This window comes from Erinaceus europaeus, chromosome 4 (assembly GCF_950295315.1).
Source record: "Erinaceus europaeus chromosome 4, mEriEur2.1, whole genome shotgun sequence".
Classification (NCBI taxonomy): Eukaryota; Metazoa; Chordata; class Mammalia; order Eulipotyphla; family Erinaceidae; genus Erinaceus; species Erinaceus europaeus.
In genome coordinates this window covers 67,710,475-67,731,001 of record NC_080165.1, presented here as the reverse complement: position 1 = coordinate 67,731,001, position 20,527 = coordinate 67,710,475, and the positions used below count along the sequence as shown (strand labels likewise).

Below are 20,527 nucleotides of genomic sequence, written 5' to 3'. Positions count from 1 at the left end.
GTTAAGTGCACATGGCGCAAAGCGCAAGGACCAGCATAAGGATCCCGGTTCGAGCCCCCAGCTCCTCACCTGCAGAGGAGTCGCTTCACAGGCGGTGAAGCAGGTCTGCAGGTGTCTATCTTTCTCTCCCCCTCTCTGTCTTCCCCTCCTCTCTCCATTTCTCTCTGTCCTATCTAACAATGACAACATCAATAACTACAACAATAATAACTACAACAACAATAAGAAAACAAGGGTAACAAAAGGGAAAATAAATAAATAAAAAAAAAGAAAGAAAGAATCTAGGCGTGCCAGCTAATCAGAGAAATCCCATAGCAAATGTCTTTGTAGGAGTAGGCTTCCTAAAAACCAGAATTTTTAGACTTCACAGAGTAGTGTGCACAGTTAACATTCAACTTAATCTGAGTAATATTTTGTCTGCTTTGCATGAGACACATCTATAAAGGAGGATGGTAGGAAAAGCAAAGAAGAGGTCACAGGGACAAGGACTGGGACAGGGACGGTTACCTAGGCTTGGAAGTCTTGGAGGCCTGACTGCCACAGAAGGGGATGTCTGCCTGTCCCCGGCAGGGTCCCGTGGGCTCTGGGATGCCATATATCAGGATCTGGGGCCGGTCATCACGCCGCTGCACATAGCCCTGACCCAGGAGGTGCAGGATGCAAGAGAGGACATCTGTACTGGAGCAGGCCACGCCCCCAGCAACAGTGTGGCCCAGGCTTCCAGGGGGATTTGGACCCTTCTTCCAGGCCTCCAGCACCTGGACAGAAGAGGCCATGTTCACTTTTCAGAGCCAGACTGCCTGGGTTCAAGGCCTGGACCTGCCACTTACAAACCCTGTGGCAGGTGGAGATATCACTTTTTCAGGCCTTACTGTTTTCACTGTCAAATTAGGATATCAGAAGTAGCAGTAGCAGTAACAGTAATGATGCTTCTTATATTGCAAGACTGTTACAATTAGAACAACACATTAACTAAAAAATTCACTGTGGCCCTGCAAAATTTTAGAGCCTACTACATGCTAAACACTCATATCTTATCTCTAACTACCTTGTCAGGAATAAAAAAAAAAAATCCAGAAGTAAATGTCTCAGTACAGGATATTATACTGAGAGAGCTTACACCTTCTCAGGCAACCACCCCTGGCTCCAGACCTCAGCCTACAGCCCCAAGCATGACTCCCTCCAAGCCCTAACTGCAGGTCCCCTCCCTGCCTACCAGGAAAACTAGCTGATCAATGTGGAGGCCTCTTTCCCCTTGGGCTTTGAGAATACGGACAAGAAGACAGCTTAAGAGGTTCCTCTTCTGTTCCAGGATCCGGCCCTCATCCTCCTCTACATTCAGGTACATCTGAGGAGGGATCAGCCACAGAGCCTCATTGCAGGCTTGGGGCTCCGGTTCACGAAGCCGAAGTATACCTGAAACACATCCCCAGTCAGAATCAGAGTGGGGGAAGGTGGCAGTAGGGGTGAAAAGGGTCCCATTCTTATTTCCAGCAATGTTAGCCTCCTACCCCACCCTGAGGGCCCCCAGCCCCTAGAAACAGAGGCTTGGCCCAGTACCTACAACCTACCCCCAGGGGGGAAGTCCTGACCCTCATGCAGGGTTAAAGGGCCAGTTTCAGAGGTGAGGGGCAGAAGCGCCTGGAGCAGCAGCTCTCCGGTGAGGTCAGATTTCTTCAGCAAAGTTTCTATTGACACCTCCTGGTGAAAAAGAAGGAGGCAGCCAGGAGCAGACAGTCAAGGGACTGGGAGGGGAGAGGAAGCAAGGAGGAGGAACAAAGTTTATAAGGACTGAGGCTGAGGAGATGAGGCACCTCTGTGTGGTTGAAATGCAGCAGCAGCCACATCTGCACAGTGGACACGTGCAGGGTCTGGTTCCCAAACTGTAGCTCAGCCCGGCCTAGCCACGTCCACTGCAGGCGCCGATGAGGTCCCACGTCCAGCACTGGATGGTTCTGACCTGAGAGAGTGTCATGAAGACAGAGTAGGGAGAAAAAGGGAAAACAGGGGTGGGGGCAAAGTTGTACCATCAGTCAAGCCTTGCTCCTGTTAAGTCTCTGCAGGGAGGGCCCCAGCCTCTAGACACACAAACCCCTTGTTGAGCTCCTAGACCCCATCCCTCTCTGTGCCTGTGTCCCTGACAAGTCACAGGTGTCCTACTCTGTGCCCAGCCCTGTGCAGGCAGGCCCCACGGAAGAAACACCAGGAAGGTGACACTAGCTGCGTCTAGTCCTCATTTTGCTGACAGTTTTGTAGACCCACTGGGTCTTTTCTTCCTCCTTGAGCATGGTGAGCCTGAGATGTCTTCTCACATACAAAGTCAAGATGCTGTCAAAGGGAGTATAAAAAGGACCCTAGAGTGGTCTGGGAGGTGGTGTAGTGGATAAAGCGTTGGATTCTCAAGCATGAGATCCTGAGTTCAACCCCCAGAAGTACATGTATCATAATAATGTCTGGTTCTTTTTCTCTCTCTCCTGAAAAATCTTCCTGAAAAATAAATAACATCTTTTTAAAAAAAAAGACCCTAGAGGTACTCTCTGACCAAAGATGTGACAGTTCGAGTATCAACCAGTCAGTAACACCTGTGGCAGACTGACATACATGGTAGGTATATTTTTTTAAAACCCACAAGTTCACAAGAGCATGCAGGGAATACCCCCCAACACTTTATCTGCACTATTCCAGTCTTTAGGGCCATGATTGTTCAACAATTTGTTTGGCTTTGTATGTTAACTCTCTTTTCAACCACCAGGTTCCAAATGCCAGCAAGATGCTGACCAGACTTCCCTGGACAGACGACCCCATCAATGTGTACTGGAGCTCCGCTTCCCCAGAGCCCCACCTCACTAGGGAAAGAGAGAGGCAGACTGGGAGTATGGATCGACCAGTCAACGCCCATGTTCAGCGGGGAAGCAATTACAGAAGCCAGACCTTCCACCCTCTGCAACCCAAAACGACCCCGGATCCATACTCCCAGAGAGATAGAGAATGGGAAAGCTATCAGGGGAGGGGATGGGATATGGAGATCGGGTTATGGGAATTGTGTGGAACTGTACCCCTCTTATTCTATGGTTTTGTTAATGTCTCCTTTCTAAAATAAAATAAAATAAAATAAAATAAAACACACAAGTTTATTGACTTTTTTTTTTTTTTGCCTCCAGGTTTATTGCCGGGGCTCAGTGCCTGCACCACAAATCCACTTCTCCTGGAGACCATTTTTTCCCTTTTTGTTGCCCTTGTTGTTGTAGCCTCGTTGTGGCTATTATTATTGCCATTGTTGATGTTGTTCATTGTTGGATAGGACAGAGAGAAATGGAGAGAGGAGGGGAAGACAGAGTGGGGGGAGAGAAAGATAAGACACCTGCAGACCTGCTTCACCACCTATGAAGCGACTCCCCTGCAGGTGGGGAGCCGGGGGCTCGAACCGGGATCCGTCCACCACATAATGATATTTTTAAAAAGATGTCATTGGAAGGTACTAGAGAACCAACACATTATTTTGAAAACTAAACAAAAATAATGGTAAGGGGGGTAGAGTGGTAGAGCAGCAGGTAAGCGCACATGGCACAAAGTGTAAGAACCAGCGTAAGTATCCCAGTTCAAGCCCCCAGCTCCCCACCTGCAGGGGGGTTGCTTTACAAGCGGTGAAGCAGGTCTGCAGGTGTCTCTATTTCTCTCTCCTTCTCTGTCTTCCCTTCCTCTCTCCATTTCTCTCTGTCCTATCCAACAACAATGACATCAATAACAACAATAACCACAACAATGATAAACAACAAGGCCAACAAAAGGGAAAAAATAGTCTCCAGGAGCAGTGGTGTTGGCCTTGTTGTTGTTGTGCAGGCACCAAGCCCCAGCAATAACCCTGGAGGCAAAAAAATAATAATAAAATTAAAAATTAAAAAAATAAATATAGGTAAGGGAGCTAGGGAGACAGCATAATGGTTATGCAAAAGGCTTTCATGCCAGAGGCTCTGAGGTCCCAGGCTCATTTCCCAGCTCCACTGTAAACCAGAACTGAGCAGTTCTCTGGTCTTTCTCTCTGTATATCTCATTAAAATAAAATGAATAAAATATCTTATAAAATAATAAGGATAAGGAGGAAATAATGAAGCTTTTGCTGAATACACTGTATTTCAGAGTAACCAAAAAATTGGTCAGAGAAGGGTTTCTTTACAAATGTAGCACTTCAGATAATACACAAGGAAAAGCATAAGAGTACCACAAGTTGAAACTTATAGTGAAATGATATACCCAAGCAATGAAAATGAAGGGCTGCCTAGTCAGAAGCTGGTGAAAAACTATACAGAGTGGTCCAGGTGGTGGTGCAGTGGATAAAGCACTGTACTGTCAAGCATGAGGTCCTGAGCTCAATCCCTGGCAGCATATGTACCCAAGTGATGTCTGGTTCCTTCTCTCTCTCCTCCTATCTTTCTCATTAATAAATAAATAAAACCTTTTTAAAAAAAAAAAAAAGAAAAACTATATATAGACTATATAGAATCACTGATTCATCTTAACATCACAGAGACAGACAGATAGATGTAACATGCCTCCTGGTGGAAGCACAAAGTATTCTTGCTCAAGAAATCTGAATTTGAATTCACTTCTACATTTAAGCATCAGCACTGAGAACTAAGGAGATAGTAACATGCTAGAGGATATTATATGGGTAATAAAAAGAGGGGCAGGGAAGGAGACACAAACAGATTAAAGGAAATGAAAGATAATAACTTAACCAAAAGCAACACCTGGGCCTGGGGAGATGGCATAAAGGTTATGCAAAAAAAAAAAAAAAAAAAAAAACCTTTCATGCCAGAGGTTCTGAGCTCTCAGATTCGATCCCCAGCACCACCATAAACAAGAGCTGAGTTTGCTGGTATCTGTGCCTGTCTGCCTCTCTTTCTAAATAAATAAATAAATAAATAAGTAGTTAAAAGACAAAGACAACCCCTGGGGATTTTACTTGACTCCTCAAGAAGCATAAATAAAATAACTAATTAAAAAACTCTAGGAGTAGCCAGGCGGTGGTGCAGTGGGTTAAGTGCACATGGCACGAAGCGCAAGAACTGGCCTAACAATTCTGGTTCAAGCCCCTAACTCCCGACCTGCAGGGGGTTCGCGTCACAGGTGGTGAAGCAGGTCCGCAGGTGTCTTTTTCTCCCCCTCTCTCTTTCCCTCCCCTCTCCATTTCTCTCTGTCTTATTCAACAACAACAGCAATAACAACAACAACAATAACAACAACAATAAGCAAGGGCAACAAAAGGGGAAAAAAAAGAACTTCAGGGGCCGGCAGTAGTGCACTGGGTTAAGTGCACATAGTGGGAAGCACAAGGACCCGAGTAAGGATCCTGGTTTGAGCCCCCAGCTCCCTACCTGCAGGGGGAGTCATTTTGCAAGTGGTGAAGCAGGTCTGCAGGTGTCTGTCTGTCTTTCTCTCCCCGTCTTCCCCTCCTCTCTTGATTTCTCTCTGTCCTATCCAACAACAACAACAGCAGCAACAAAAACAATAACAGCAACAACAGCAACGGAAAAAAGATGGTCTTCAGGAGCATGTGGCGTGAAACCCAAGGACTAGGGTAAGGATCCCTGCTCGAGCCCCGGCTCCCCACTTGCAGGGGAGTCACTTCACAGATGGTGAAGCAGGTCTGCAGGTGTCTGTCTTTCTCTCCCCTTCTCTGTCTTCCCCTCCTCTCTCCATTTCTCTCTGTCCTATCTAACAATGACAACATCAATAACAATAATAGCTACAACAACAATAAAAAAGCAAGGGCAACAAAAGGGAAAAATAAATAAATACAAAAAAATTTAAGGGGTCGGGCGGTGGCGCAGTGGGTTAAGCGCAGGTGGCGCAAAGCACAAGGACCCATGGAAACATCCCGGTTCGAGCCCCTGGCTCCCCACCTGCAGGGGAGTCGCTTCCCAGGCGGTGAAGCAGGTCTGCAGGTGTCTATCTTTCTCTCCCCCTCTCTGTCTTCCCCTCCTCTCTCCATTTCTCTCTGTCCTATCCAACAACAAACAACATCAACAATGGCAATAATAATAACCACAACGAGGCTACAACAACAAGGGCAACCAAAAGGGGGGAAAAATGGCCTCCAGGAGCGGTGGATTCATGGTGCAGGCACCAAGCCCAGCAATAACCCTGGAGGGAAAAAAAAATTAAGAAAGAAAAAGAAAAAACACTTCAAGACAGGAACTGGGGAAGTACTTATAGATCAATGGTAGAGTGCAGGCTTTGCAAGTATCAAGCCCTGAGTTCCACCTCCAACACTGAAAGAAGTGCCACAGAGAAGGAAACAAAGAACATTTAACTCTGAACAGGTGATACACGGTAAAACAGACCTAGAAGCACACGCATATAATTTGAGACAGCTTTAAAGTATCAAGAGGGAGGACAAAATGGATAGAGGTTGTCCAAGCAAAGAATAATGAGAATAGAATCGTTTTAGGGGGCTGGATGGTGGTGCACCTGGTTAATTACATGTTACAATGTGCAAAGACCTAGGTTTAGTCCCCAGTCCCTACCTGTAGGGGGAAAGCTCTTCTAGTGGTAAAGCAGGGCAGCAGGTGTCTCTCTCTCCCTCTCTCCCTATCTCCCGCTTCTCTCTCGATTTCTGGCTGTCTCTACCCAACAAATAAAAATAGATAATATTTTTTTTTGCCTCCAGGGTTATTGCTGGGGTTCGGTGCCTGCACCATGAATCTACTGCTCCTGGAGGCCATTTTTTTCCCCTTTTGTTACCCTGGTTGTTTCACCATTGTTGTGGTTACTATTATCATTGTTATTGATGCCGTTGTTGTTGGACAGGACAGAGAGAAATGGAGAGGGGAAGGGAAGACAGAGAGGAGGAGAGAAAGACAGACACCTGCAGACCTGCTTCACCACCTGTGAAGTGACTCCCCTGCAGGTGGGGGGCCGGGGCTTGAACCGGGATCCTTACACTGGTCCTTGAAGCCTTGTGCATTTAACCTGCTATGCTACCATCCGGCCCCGTCGTTTTTTTCTAGTTTATCTTTTTTGTTGTTTTTCTCATAGTTATTACCATATATAATACCTTGAGTTTCTTTACTTGGTGTTTGTGTTCACAGACTCTTGTTGTTACAGTTATAGCTGTTACCAAGTGAACTGAATTTCGTTGAAAAACAACTACCAGATGGTTTTGCTTATATGTGCAATATAAATAACACATAAGCTTATTTAAAAAAAAAAATGTTTTCAAACTGTTGATAAGCCTCTGTGAAAACTACGGTGGTTATTCTTGGGGGTGTAGGGTAGGAGGGGGAGTGAAGGTGGAGGGAGGGGAAGCCACAGAACGTGGTGGTGGGTGCTATGCGGAACTATAAACCTATAATAGTACAATCTTATAAACTATTATGAAATCACATATACAAAATAAAAATAAAAATAATTCACATTCTTCTCAATCACACGTGGAAAACAAAAAAAGCCAACATTTACTAGGCCAGAAAAGAAGTCTCAGTAAAGTGCAAAGAATTTGAATCATAACAAGCGTATTATTTGGCCACAATGAACAAAAAAAGATAGCTGAATAGAGAAAAATATTTGGGAGTATAAAAAATATGGTTCTTAGGCGTTGGACAGGGGGTTAACCTCACGTGGCGCAAAGCCCAAAAACCAACGTAAGGATCCCAGTTCGAGCCCCCAGCTCCCCACCTGCAGGGGAGTCATTTCACAGGCGGTGAAGCAGGTCTGCAGGTGTCTAGCTTTCTCTCCCCTTCTCTATCTTCCCCTCCTCTCTCCATTTCTCTCTGTCCTATCAAACAACGATGACATCAATAACAACAACAGTAATAACTACAACAATAAAACAAGGGCAACAAAAGGGAATAAATAAATAAATATTAAAAAAAGAAAAAAAAAGAAAATTTAATTTGAATAAAAACTGAAAGGGCTAAAAATTAAGCATGTAACTTGAAGTTAAAAAGAAACAGAGGCAGTTGGGTGGAAGCACAGCAGGTTAAGCACACGTGGCGCAAAGCGCAAGGACCGGCATAAGGATCCCGGTTCGAGCCCCTGGCTCCCCACCTGCAGGGGAGTTGCTTCACAGGTGGTGAAGCAGATCTGCAGGTGTCTATCTTTCTCTCCCCTTCTCTGTCTTCCCCTCCTCTCTCCATTTTTCTCTGTCCTATCCAACAATGACATCAATAACAACAATAATAAAACAACAAGAGCAACAAAAGGGAATAAATAAAAAAAGAAAGAAAGAAACAGGGCCAGCCAGTGGTACACCTGGTTAAGCACACACATTATAATGTGCAAAGACCACCTGGTTCAAGCCCCTGGTCCCCACCTGCGGGGGAAAGCTTCACAAGTGGTGAAGCAGGGCTGCAGATGTCTCTCTGTCTCTTTCCCTATCTCCCCTCACCTCTCAATTTCTCTGTCTCTATCCAATAATAAATAAGTAGATAAACAAAACAGCACAGATTAAAATAAGAAGAAAAAGAAACAGAAGAAATTCACATAAAGTTGAAAGAAATGGGTAAGGCAAATATAAGATCTAACCCATACTTTTCCACCTCTCCTTAGGAGATTATTGTCCCCCCAAACCTAGCTGCCCATTTCTGTCCCGAGAATCTCTCTCCTTCCTTTCTTGCCACCCCAAATCTCACCCCAATCTCCAATTCCCTCTCCCTATTTCCTCACTCTGGATGTAGAAATTGGAGAAGCGGTCAAGGGCATCACAGAATTCGATAGGAAGGCACTTCCTGGGGTGGTATAGGTAGCAGAGAGGGGAGACAGGCCAGCAGCGTGGTGACAGGACCAGTATAGAAGCTGTTGGACTTGGCTCTTCGATAAATAGTTTTTTCTCAGTCTCTTCTTCCTCTTCCTCCTGAGAGACAGAAGGATTTCAAAGGCCAGGCCCATGGGCACCCTTCTTTGGGATAATCTCTTCTAGCTCTCCTACTGTCCCACTCTTCACCCTTGCTCTTACCTCCTCTTCTTCCAAGCCCTGTTCCTCCTTATTACCCTGCTCCAAGAGAAGTTTGTCAAACTGCTGGAGCTGGTAGACATGGAACTGGCGCTGCAGCTCCTCGGAGGTGCTCAGGCTCTGCAACATCTGCTGGGGGAGGCGGTTGGGGAAACAGAAGCCAATCTGCTCCAGCACGGCTCCCTCCAGCCAGTTGGAGCCTAAGCTCAAGAGACGGTCTGCCATGTAGTGTCTGCAACACACACCGCCCAGGCCAAGTCTCAGTGTGGGCACTCAGTCCAGCTCCAGTCCAGCCTCCCCATCCCAAACATATGTCCCTCAGTCTACCTCAGTCATGAGTACTTCACTTCTTTCCCACCCCCTTTCCACCAATGCTAAAGCCATCTCTGTCGTTATTGTCGCTGTTACTACTTTTATATAGAACGGCAAGGAATGAGGAGGAGGAGGTTAAGAGAGAGAAACCAAAGCACTAGGTTGCCATTTGTTTTTGCCAATCTTATTTTTATGTATCACCAGGAACTAAACCAGGGCTTCACACATGCAAGGCATGTGCTCTACTGCTAAGCCATCTTCCCAACTCCATTTTTTTCTTCCCTTCTTCCCTATAAGACTCAAATCTTTCCCCTGCCTAGACTCTGGGCCTCCCAAGCCCTCTCTCTCCCAACCTGCACTCACTGGTAGAAGTGCTCAAAAGTAGTAGCCAGTTCGAGGCCAGAAAGGACCATGATGGGCTCCAGGTGTCGCTGAAGCTGCCCTAGCATGTCCACTCCGTGGGCCCCACCGATCAGGCCACCCTGGATCTGCTGGTCGATGTGCCTGGCAAACTGCTCGCTCATCTGGGGCAATGGAAAGGGTAGCAGAAAGCCATGAACAAGGCAAGTGGGGGAAGATCATGGGGAGTGAAGGCAGATGAAGGGGCAGAGAAAGAGATGAATTCTGAATATGAGGGTCCTTCCCCACTGATGGGGAGGCTGGCAGTACTCACATGAGCAGCAGTGAGGAAGGACTGCTGCAGCAAGGCACCCGAAAAGCCGCTGCGTAGAGCCAGGGTAAAGGCTGCCCGAGGCCCAAAGAGCTCTGAGCCCGCTCTCTGCAAGCGCTCATAGAGTTTACAGTAACGTGGCACAAAGTCTGGGGCCCTCCAGGCTGCAGCCAGGAACCTGCTGACCTGAGGAGAAAGGAGGAATGACAGAAAAGGGGCAGCCCCTGAAGGCGGACTGCCCAGCAGCCTGCTCTCATTGACTCCAGCCTTTGCCTACCTGTTCCTGCACCACACTCAGCCAGCACTGGGTTATGTTCCGCAGGCTGCTGCTTGGAAGGATGGGTGAAGGCCCAGGGCTCCGGTCCCTACCCTTACTGTTCTTGCTGACTGTGGAGACAAAGAACAAAGGCCCAGGTGTCAACCTTCCTGGGAGAGTCCAGGGGTGTCAGCTACTGACTCCTGGAAAGGTTCAGAACAAAGCAGTTAGGGAGAAGAGCCAGGACGGCAGGAGCCAGATACCACCACTGCCCAGATCCTGGGCTCAACCAGTCACAGCCGAGACGTACAGGGCTGAGGAGATGGCTCAGGAGAAGGCCCCGGAGGCGGCTCCACGTGCACCAGCAAGTGGCACAGGCGACGAACTCGAGAGGCAAAGGATGCTGCTCGGCTCAGGGGATTCTGAGAGCTTTCCCTCTGTTCTAGGTACTGATCCAGCAACCATCCCAGGGAGCTCACACCTTCTGCATCTAAAAGAAGACAGGCCAGGAGCAGGTCTCCATGGGGAGTGGGTAGCTGAGGAAGATGGGAGAGCAGGAGCGATTATAGAAGGGGGTTTGGGGGGGCGGGGGGGGACAGCAGGGCCCAAGTCCTCCTGTCACCCAGGGTTGCTTCAGTTGGAGTCTGGGGATATGGTAACAGATTGAGGAGGGATACAGGAGGGGACTAAAATACCAACTTCTCAGAGAGACATCCCTGGGACAGTCAGGAGAGGAACACTGAGGTGACAGGCCTTCAGCATTAACTGAAAGCATTAACTAAGGTGGTTCCCTGGGAATAACTGTAAGGAGCAGGTTCACAGGACCAGTCTCGAGGATGGTTACCGGGGGAGGTGATGTTCTGCACCAGGGGGCTGACCAGGGCCTCCCAGCATGTCTTGCCCAGTGCTTGGGCAGCCTCCTCGTCAGGGAGGAAGCGATCAGCAAAATTCTGCTCATGTCGCAAAACTCTGTTCAGTCTGGAAACAAACAGTACATGGTCAGGGGCAGGAGGCACAGACTTCCAGAGACCTCCTCAAAGGCAGTCAACTTCACCCCATGCTCTGATCCTTCCCCAACGTTTTAGCATCCAGTAAGCACTTCTATCAGTAAGCACTTCTCTCTCACCTATGTTCACTTTCTACTTCCCTCCACCTAACTCCCTCTTTTAAAAGTTTTATTAATGGGATGGTGGGGGAGAAGGAAAGAAAGAACCAGAGTATCACTCTTGGCACATGGGATGCCTGGCATCAAACTCAGGACCTCAATGGTTAAGAGTACAGTGCTTTATCCACCATGCCACCTTTTGCGCCATCCCATCACCTAATTCTTAACAGTGCCCTGCTTCCTTGACCACCCCTGTCTGCCTCCCTTTAGTTCAGCACATCTCCTATCCCATCAACCTGGGACAGAGCTGGAGGAGACGCTTGCGGTCCTCTGCTATGTCCTGGCTCCAGGCTTGGGCCTGAATTGTGTAGAAGAGACAAGTACGGCGACACAGCTGCTCCCGAAACAGTGGCCAGAAAGTGGGCTTGGGGCCCAGGACCTCCACACCCCGAACCCGGGTGTCGATGCCACCCTGTAACACACACAGAATCATCTGTCACCTAGGCCACCTACCCACCTACCTAGCATTACCAAAGCCAAGATTCCAGTGCAAGTGCTCTGGAGCCCTCAGAACATTCCTGCATCTCTGGACCATCTCAAAAGCAGACCAAGGCAGGCCTATGGCAGGAGGCTGGCCCCCAAATGTGAGCTCCGCCACTACAGAGACCCTGTGTTACCTCCTAATATCCAGCCCCCAGACTCCTTTCCGCTCTACCTGCTGGCAGCGCTTTATGCGGATCTGGATGATGGGCCAGAAGCGGTTCAGATTCTCCAGGAGGACCACCCGGGTGGCAGAGGGCAGAACATTCACCTGGCAGAGCAGAGAAAAGCTAACAGGAAAACTATAATCTCCAGAAGTCCAGTCAGAAGGGCTGTTCATAGCACCTAAACTCGTGATCATATATGCCTTTCACATTTTCATGAACTGAATTCTTGGAGGTAACTGGCTCCACACCTTAACTCCAGTCTGTCAAATGCCTGCTCAGGAAAAAGGGAAGTGGTGGAATTCCCTAAGCGATTAGGTCCTTCAGATAAGGTGCTGGGTCAAGCAGAAGGATGGACAGAAGGACAGAGCTAACTGGTACAGAGTGCATGTGAGTGGGCTCAGGCAGTGAAAGTCAATACTTAAAATAGGGAGACTCTGTTCACTGTATAAGATGGGTTTGAACTCACCGTGTTGAGCTCAGTGCTGATGCAGCTGGCACTGTCACCCCCAAACACCATCACCCTGGCTGGCATGTAACTGGAGTCTTCACTGGCCACCAGCAAGGTCAGCTGCCTGGGAGAGGAGGAAGGAATCAGTCAGGATAGGAGCCTTGGTCCTGGTTCAAAACAACTGCAGTCCTACACTTTCTTTCCAGACTCCTGCCCCTCTGCTAACTTTGTCTTCCCCAGGCCCTCCACTCTTGTGTTTATTTCTTAAAGTAACTGTGGATATGTATGTGTATCTGTATGTGTGTATGTCATATATATGTATTACAAAGCCAGGGCCTCAGTCATGTAAGACTCTACCACACCCAGGCTAACTTTTTCATTTAGATAGGAAAGGAAAGACACCACAGCAGTGGATTATCTCTCTGTGCTGTGGACTCCCACATGGTGCTGGGGCTCCAATCTCAGGTGTCTCTCTGTCTCTCCCCCTCAATCTGCCTAACTGAAGTCATTTATCACTTCTCTCTCTCTCTTTTTATTTCCTTCTTTTTGCCTCGAGGCCATTTTTCCACTTTTGTTGCCCTTGTTGTTTATCGTTGTTGTTATTATTGTTGTTATCACTGTCACTGTTGGATAAGACAGAGAGAAATGGAGAGAGGAGGGGAAGACAGAGAGGGGGAGAGAAAGATAAGACTCTTGCAGACCTGCTTCACCGCTTGTGAAGTGACCCCCCCCCCTGCAATTGGGGAGCTGGGGGCTTGAACCAGGATCTCTAGCCAATTTTTGCGCTTTGCATCATGTGTGCTTAACCCTCTACGCTACCACCCAGCCCCCTATTCATCACTTTTCAACCAGGTCATAGCACAGATGATCCAACTCTCTCTTCCAGCCTCGAACTCAAACTCCCATAGTTACTAAGCTGAGTTCTAAATTTAAAAATCTAGCTTTTGAGAGCTGGGCAGTAGCACAGCAGGTTAAGTGCAAAGCAAAAGGACCAGTGTTGCTGAAGCTCACACAGGGTGACTCTCAGCCAGGAAGGTAAGCTACGGGTTTTCCCTCGCTAGCCCCGGGCTCCCCACCTGCAGGGGAGTCACTTCACAGGCAGTGAAGCAGGTCAGCAAGTGTCTATCTTTCTCTCCCCCTCTCTGTCTTCCCCTCCTCTCTCCATTTCTCTCTGTTTTATCAAAAAATGATAACAATAATAACTACAACAATAAAAAACAAGGGCAACAAAAGGGAATAAATGTAAAAAATTTTTTTTAAAAAAAAAAATCTAGTTTTCTTTCTTCCTTCCTTTTCATCACCACTAGGGTTATCGATGGGGTTCAGCGCCTGTATGATGAATCCATCACTCCTAGAAGCCTGCCTACCTTTTTCTCTTTCTTTCTCCCCTCCCACCCACCACCCTCCCTTCTTTCTTTCCTTCCTCTTCTTTTAGAGACAAAGAGAAATTGAGAGGGGGAATAGAGAAGAGGGAAAATAAAGAGAGACACATGCAGCCCTGTTTCACTGTTTGTAAAGCTTCCCTCCTACCCCGGGGACTTGAGCCAGGGTCCTTGTACATGGCAATGTGTGTGTCTACTGGGTGCCCAAATTCATTCTTTTTAAAGTTCTTCAGTGGCACCTCAAATTTCAGACTAAAGCTCAGTATTCTTAGCTTATAAAAACTCTTGAGGGGGCTGGGCGGTTGCACGCCTGGTTAAGAACACACAGTACAAAGTGCAAGGACCTGCACAAGGATCCAGGTTCGGGCCCCTGGCTCCCAACCCACTGGAGGGACACCTCATGAGTGGTGAAGCAGCTCTACAGGTGTCTATCATTCTCTCTACCTCTTTATCTTCCCCTCCCCTCCCTATTTCTCTGTCCTATCCAATAAAATGGGAAAAATGGATACCAGGAGCAGTGGATTTGTCGTGCTGGCACCAAGCCCAGCAATAACCCTAAAGGAAAAAAGCAAAAAAAAAAAAAAAAAAAGAAAAAAAGAAAAGAAAAGAAAAGAAAAGGGGAGTCGGGCTGTAGCGCAGCGGGTTAAGCGCAGGTGGCGCAAAGCACAAGGACCGGCATAAGGATCCCGGTTCGAACCCCGGCTCCCCACCTGCAGGGGAGTCGCTTCACAGGCGGTGAAGCAGGTCTGCAGGTGTCTTGTCTTTCTCTCCCCTCTCTGTCTCCCCCTCCTCTCTCCATTTCTCTCTGTCCTATCCAACAACGACAACAACAATGATAACTACAACAATAAAAAAAACAGCAAGGGCAACAAAAGGGAATAAATAAAATAAAATAAATATTAAAAAAAAAAAAAAAAGAAAAGAAAACACTCTGGGGCAGGGGTAAATAGCATAATGGCTGTACAAAGAGACTTTCATGTCTGAGCCTCCAAAGTCTCAGGTTCAATCCCCTGCACCACCATCAGACAAAGCTGAGCAGTGCTCTGGTAAAAAAAACTCTTGACATCTCATCTAGTTTCATCTGTCACTTCATGACATATACCCTTCTTTCTAGTTGATCATAATTACTTAAAGTTCTCCCAATTGCATCACTGCATTTTTCCATTTTGCAAATCTAACCAGAATATCCATTTGATTGATTGATTGACTGATTATGACAGAGAACCAGATCGTGAGTTTGGCATATGCAAAACCCCTGGCATTCTGGGGTTATCAAGATCTTAGGATTTCATGCTCACAAGTCCTGCAGTTGGGCTGTGTCACCTCCTAGGTGGCAACTGCCCTCTCTTTATATATAGCCAATTTATACTTTAAAACTCGGTGATTTCAACCCCTCCTTACACAGGCCTTCTCTGACTACCTACTTGGCCCCCAGAGCCACTGCACGTGTCTGCCGTCACACTTTGCTTGCTCTGCACAGTGATTTTCTCCCTCAGAATAAATTCCCTGAAGTATCATGTCTTACTGTTCTTGGAGCCCCAAGCCCTCCAACAGTGCCTGGCACCGAGTATACACCACACAAATGGCTTTAGAAGAGTAGAGAAGTGAGTTTTTGATCTCCCTCAACACCAAGCACAGGGAGTGACACCTGTGCCCATCCAAGGAGCATGTCAGAGGCTCAGGTAAGTCGGCAGATGTTTGTACTGAGCACAGGAAAAGCAGATCAGTGTGTCCCCATTTACTGCACAAAATGAGTCTGTCTCTCAACCACAGGGATCAGAGTATATATACTAGGTATACTAGGACATATGGGAATATTTATGTTGGGTGTGTGTGTGTGTGTGTGTGTGTGTGTGTGTTTTCATACCTAACAAGAACACCACGGTGCATATGCAAGGTGATGTAGTGGGAGCCGGTGCTGCCATTGGACTCCCAATAGGTCTTGGGGTTGCGATCTGTCAGCTTGCTGGCCCGGTGTGGGTTGGAAGACACCTCTACCTTCTCCCAGCACTTGTCCTCTTTCACTTCCACACTGGAGCCTGGGGGCACGTGTAAAAGAATGGCAATCACCATCTGGTTGGTGGGAGATGGAGGTGGGTAGGGGTGGAAGAAAAGGAGTAGGATGAAGGCAGGAAAGGAGTTAACATGTTGGGGTGGGAGCCAGGAAAAAGCAGATGGGGCACAAACCCTGGCAGAGATGCCTGAGGAACACGTCAAAGAAGGGGATGTTGATGGGTTGTTGGGTTCGTCTGTGGTCTTCGATCTGGCCCAGCACCATCTGCAACCAGGACATGGAAGTAAAGAGGTGAGGGAAGAGGGAGGAATATGAAGAAATACACAGTAACACGTATGGAGAAAAAGTAGGTGGAAGGGGGAGGAGAATAACACTCAATCCTTTTATTTCCAAGTTTTGGCAGAACAAGAGCATGTAGGACAACTGCCACAGATTTGCTGCCACTTATTCCAGACACATCAAATGTCCTTTCTCTGCCTCAGCCTTATCACCTCCCTCAGCTGCAGGCCACACCTCTACTCACCTGAATGCAGCCGGCCAGGATGCTGGAGGTGAGTTTACTATACAGCTGGGCATGCTTCTCACATGCTGTCACCAGATGTTCAAGTTCACAGGCTAGCAGCAGCTGATCAGAGTGCTTGTCTGGGACTTTGGAGAGAGTCTCTTTGGCTCCCAGGCAGCAGAGCACCACTGCGTAGTCCTTATGCACTGAAGCGAGGCGATGCAGGAAGCAGAGCAGCACCTGAACGATCTGAGCCCAGAGCCACAGGCATTGATGTTTGGGAAACAAGGGGACAGGCTTCAGCCTTGCTCCTTAACTCTCAGCCTTCAACTAGTGGAGAACAAGTACTGTTTGGAATAGAGACTGTGGGCTTCTCCTATATTGAGACTCTAAATCCAACCTTCCAATGCCCAAGTTCTAAAGACTCTTAGATGGCATGGCCCAACCCTCCTGGTGTGCAGACCCACTGAGAAGGGCTGTGCTGTGCGTCAGAGATAGGTTCTCCCTACCCCACCCTCGCCAGGGATCTGGTACCTCAGAGTCACTGTTGGGCCCACTCAGGCAGTTGAGGCAGGGCTCCAAAACCTCGTGCCAAGGTAGGACCATTGCCTCAGGGTGATCCAGCAGCTGGGTCATGACCCTGGTAAGGGTATGGAGACAAGTGAAGTAGCCACAGCTGACAATGCTCTTCCGCCCCTTGCCTGGGTGCCTGGACACGGCCTCACCTCAGTGCTGTCAGCAGCAGAGTTTTGTTGGGGCCGGGAGCATCTAGAGTCCGCAGCAGCAGGAGGAAGGGCTGGGTCTCCTGCTGGAGGCGCTTGAGGAGGGGCCCCACAGTGCTCCCCGAGCTGTCCTCCTGACATAGCATTCGTTCCAAGTCCAGGAGGAGCTCTGCAGACGAGTCCCCCACCAGGGAGCGCATCAGCAGCTCTAGGGACCCATCCTGGCCCTCAGCTCCAGGGGTCTCTACTACAGCTGCCCAGGTGCACAGGAGGAGAATAACAGCGTATAAATAACACAATCAACTTTCATTATCAAATGCTAGCTATGCTGTTATATTATAAAAATAAATAAACAAATAAAACAGGTGGAGGTATATAACATAATGATTATGCAAAGAGTCTCTCATGCTGACTTGGACTGGAGTTGGTGCACTACACCAAAGTAAAAGACTCTGGGATGGGGGAGGGTTCAGGTCCTGGAACATGATGGCAGAGGAGGACCTAGTGGGGGGGGGTATTTTTTTTTTTTGCCTCCAGGGTTACTGCTGGGGCTCGGTACCTGCACTATGAACCCACTGCTCCTGGAGGCCATTCTTTCCCATTTTGTTGCCCTTGTTGTTGTTGTTATTATTATTATTACCATTGATGTTGTTGTTGGACAGGACAGAGAGAAATCAAGAGAGGAGGGGAGATAGAAAGGGGGAGAGAAAGAAAGATACCTGCAGACCTGTTTCACTGCTTGTGAAGCAGCCCCCCTGCAGGTGGGGAGCCAGAGGCGTGAACCTGGATCCTTACACCAGTCCATGCGCTTCGCACCATGTGCGCTTAACCCGCTGTGCTACCACCCAACCTCCTGGGGGTTGTATTCTTTTTTTTTTTTTTCCTCCAGGGTTAGACTGGGGCTCGGTGCTTGCACTATGAATCCAGTGCTCCTGGAGGCCATTTTTCCTACTGTTGCCCTTGTTGTACTTGTTGTTGTTGGATAGGACAGATAGAAATCAAGAGAGGAGGGGAAGACAGAGAGGAGGAGAGAAAGACAGACACCTGCAGACCTGCTTCACCGCTTATAAAGTGACTCCCCTGCAGGTGGGGAGCCAGGGGCTCGAACCAGGATCCTTATGCCGGCCCTTGCACTTTGCGCCACATGCGCTAATCTGCTGCGCTACTACCCAGCTCCCAGGGGTTGTATTCTTATGTGGAAATGTCATACATGTATAAACTATTGTATTTTACTGTTGGCTGTAAACCATTAATCTCCCAACAAAGAAATTTTTAAAAATTAGCTTTAATAACCACATTGCTATGCTACCTAGTGGTGTGGAGGCTTTAGTTATAGAAACCAAAAGACATGTATTGCTTAATTTAATTTCCCTCCTTGCTCCTGGGTTTTCACTTGTTAGCCACAAGGGGTTTCTTCCCCATACCAATAGTAGTTTGTTTTCAGTCATAACTTTTCTGTATCATAAGTTACAATTCCTCTAGAGAAAACCTCACTAGAAGTTATTTCAACTAACTAACTTCCCACTGTAGGATAGGACTGCAGGGGTATGTAGGAAGGGGAGCTGGCAGCCTGCAACCCAGACAGATGGGAATCCTCACATATGAAGCGATTCGGAGACCGCAATTCCTGGTGCCTACTTAGAAGCTCCTCTCTCTCTCTTTTTAGGTCAATTAAATTTAACTTAATTTACTTATTTCACATAAGAAAGAGAAAGAAGCCAGAGAACCATTCCAGTTCATGCGGGATCAGGGATTGAACTGGGAACCTTAGGCATGCAAACAAACCCAATGTTCTGTCAGTTGAGCTATTTCCCCAGCTGCTCTTTCTCCACTTGGTCACCAAGTCCTACTTACTAACTTTAACAGCAAAATAGTAATTTACTAGAGAGGTATGGTGTCTTTATAGCAAGGTAGTAGTGTGTAAGCTACAGCCTTCCTGGCTATCGATGACACTGGCTTCTCAGCAAAGGCACCCCTCCACATGGTACCTGCATGCTCAGGACTGCTTGGTGGCTCTGAGTAGCGATTGAGAAGCATCATGAGGATGGTGCGTGTGGTGGGCATAGGCTCTGTCCCTGGCGCTACCCCCGAGTGCCTAAACAAGGTGTCTCTCAGCTCTCGGGTGATAATCTGGTCTCCCAGAGTGTGGTGGTTGCACAAAAGTAGATTGAGCAGAAGTAGACCATTTCTCACTGCAGAGGAGCACCTGAGAGGGAGGAAGTGAACCAGAAAATGAATGAGTACAATGGACACAGGAATTAAGTACAGGGAAGGGTGACCCTGCATCTGGAGAGGAAAGGGCTTCAGGGTCCTGTTGAAGTCAGGTATGACTCCTGACCTTGGGCCATACCTCCCAACCCCAGGAAGGAAAAAAAAGGAAGGTCAGAGTAGGATATGTTTGCTTCCTCTGGGGGTATGCCCCTGGCTACTTGGCAACTCTTCCAACAAGTCAGAGAAGGCCACCAGTATCTCATCCAGAGGCAACAATGTGATGGGAATTTGTGGTACAGGGGGTGCAGGCAGAGGAGGAGTGTGGCCTGGGACTTAGCAGGAATTGAGAATCTGAGGGTGAAGCCCTGACCCTTCAGTGTTTAACATCAGGATCACAGCTGCAGGAATGGTGAGGAGCAGGCTCTCAGAGCCTGGGCGGGTAGCTGAGTCGATGCTGGCGAAGATCTCTCTAGTCATCTGAGTATCAAACAAAGGGTGGACAGAATCTCGGCCAGTGACAAAAGCGGGGATTTCCGGGGAGCTGGCAATGGCCAACATCTTCAGTGCCTGCGAAGGGGGATGTGGAAGCAGAGTTAGGAGTGGGCAGGGCCAACAGGTAAAAGGAAAAGCGAGCCAGCTCTTCACTCTAGACCTAAAATCTTGGGATAGCTGATCTGTTTGCAAAAAGATGGAGTAGGAGATGAGAAGAGCCAGTGATGACATAGCACACACTAAAAACAAAACAAAGTAAACAAATCTAGAGCGCAGTGTAAAGGCAGCCCACAACTTTTCTCTGCACTGAGGCTCACTGAATGAGTGGCTGCCTCCACCTATGTTTTCCCCTCCACGTGGGGCCTTTTCACAGCACCTAGCCATCTTCAAAAGCTCTCCTTGAAATTGTCTTCCACCCTCAGTACCTTGAGTGACTCCTCTTCCTCTTCCATTTGCAAAACCTGACTTCCCTCAAATTCTTCCTTCTATCTTCCAGTTTATCTACCTCTCTGGAGTTCCTCTGGCTGGTCTTGAAACAGGAAGATCCTAACCCCCTTCTCTTCTCATTCTACACTCCCTCTCCACTCCTCTCCACTCCCAAAGCTTCAATCTTCACTTCTAAAATCTCTACTCCCAAAGCTTTAATCACCACCTATAAGTCATCACCTCTGCTGGTTTCCAAAGCCAGTACCCAGCCCTCCTAAGCTAGGCTATTAGGGTTGTCTCATAGGCAGATGTTAAGAATTAGAGGGA

At 47.9% G+C, this 20,527-nt stretch overlaps 1 protein-coding gene across 2 annotated transcripts in view; it reads right to left on the bottom strand.

Annotated features, from left to right (window-relative positions):
* The window catches only part of CUL9 (cullin 9), a 49,516-nt gene that overhangs the window by 11,911 nt on the left and 17,078 nt on the right, over nucleotides 1-20,527 (bottom strand). For both annotated transcript variants that reach the window (XM_060189840.1, XM_060189841.1), the window contains exons 10-30: nucleotides 19,653-19,849; nucleotides 19,060-19,277; nucleotides 17,075-17,324; nucleotides 16,884-16,989; nucleotides 16,371-16,598; nucleotides 16,021-16,111; nucleotides 15,701-15,872; nucleotides 12,470-12,575; nucleotides 12,012-12,107; nucleotides 11,593-11,768; nucleotides 11,036-11,169; nucleotides 10,502-10,681; nucleotides 10,213-10,322; nucleotides 9,939-10,121; nucleotides 9,629-9,789; nucleotides 8,957-9,185; nucleotides 8,668-8,854; nucleotides 1,815-1,960; nucleotides 1,572-1,701; nucleotides 1,217-1,416; nucleotides 508-758 (exon numbers count right to left, since the gene is read on the bottom strand). In XM_060189840.1, the coding sequence (XP_060045823.1) occupies nucleotides 508-758; nucleotides 1,217-1,416; nucleotides 1,572-1,701; nucleotides 1,815-1,960; nucleotides 8,668-8,854; nucleotides 8,957-9,185; nucleotides 9,629-9,789; nucleotides 9,939-10,121; nucleotides 10,213-10,322; nucleotides 10,502-10,681; nucleotides 11,036-11,169; nucleotides 11,593-11,768; nucleotides 12,012-12,107; nucleotides 12,470-12,575; nucleotides 15,701-15,872; nucleotides 16,021-16,111; nucleotides 16,371-16,598; nucleotides 16,884-16,989; nucleotides 17,075-17,324; nucleotides 19,060-19,277; nucleotides 19,653-19,849 (3,551 nt within the window). The remainder of the gene's footprint in view (nucleotides 1-507; nucleotides 759-1,216; nucleotides 1,417-1,571; nucleotides 1,702-1,814; nucleotides 1,961-8,667; nucleotides 8,855-8,956; nucleotides 9,186-9,628; nucleotides 9,790-9,938; nucleotides 10,122-10,212; nucleotides 10,323-10,501; nucleotides 10,682-11,035; nucleotides 11,170-11,592; nucleotides 11,769-12,011; nucleotides 12,108-12,469; nucleotides 12,576-15,700; nucleotides 15,873-16,020; nucleotides 16,112-16,370; nucleotides 16,599-16,883; nucleotides 16,990-17,074; nucleotides 17,325-19,059; nucleotides 19,278-19,652; nucleotides 19,850-20,527) is intronic.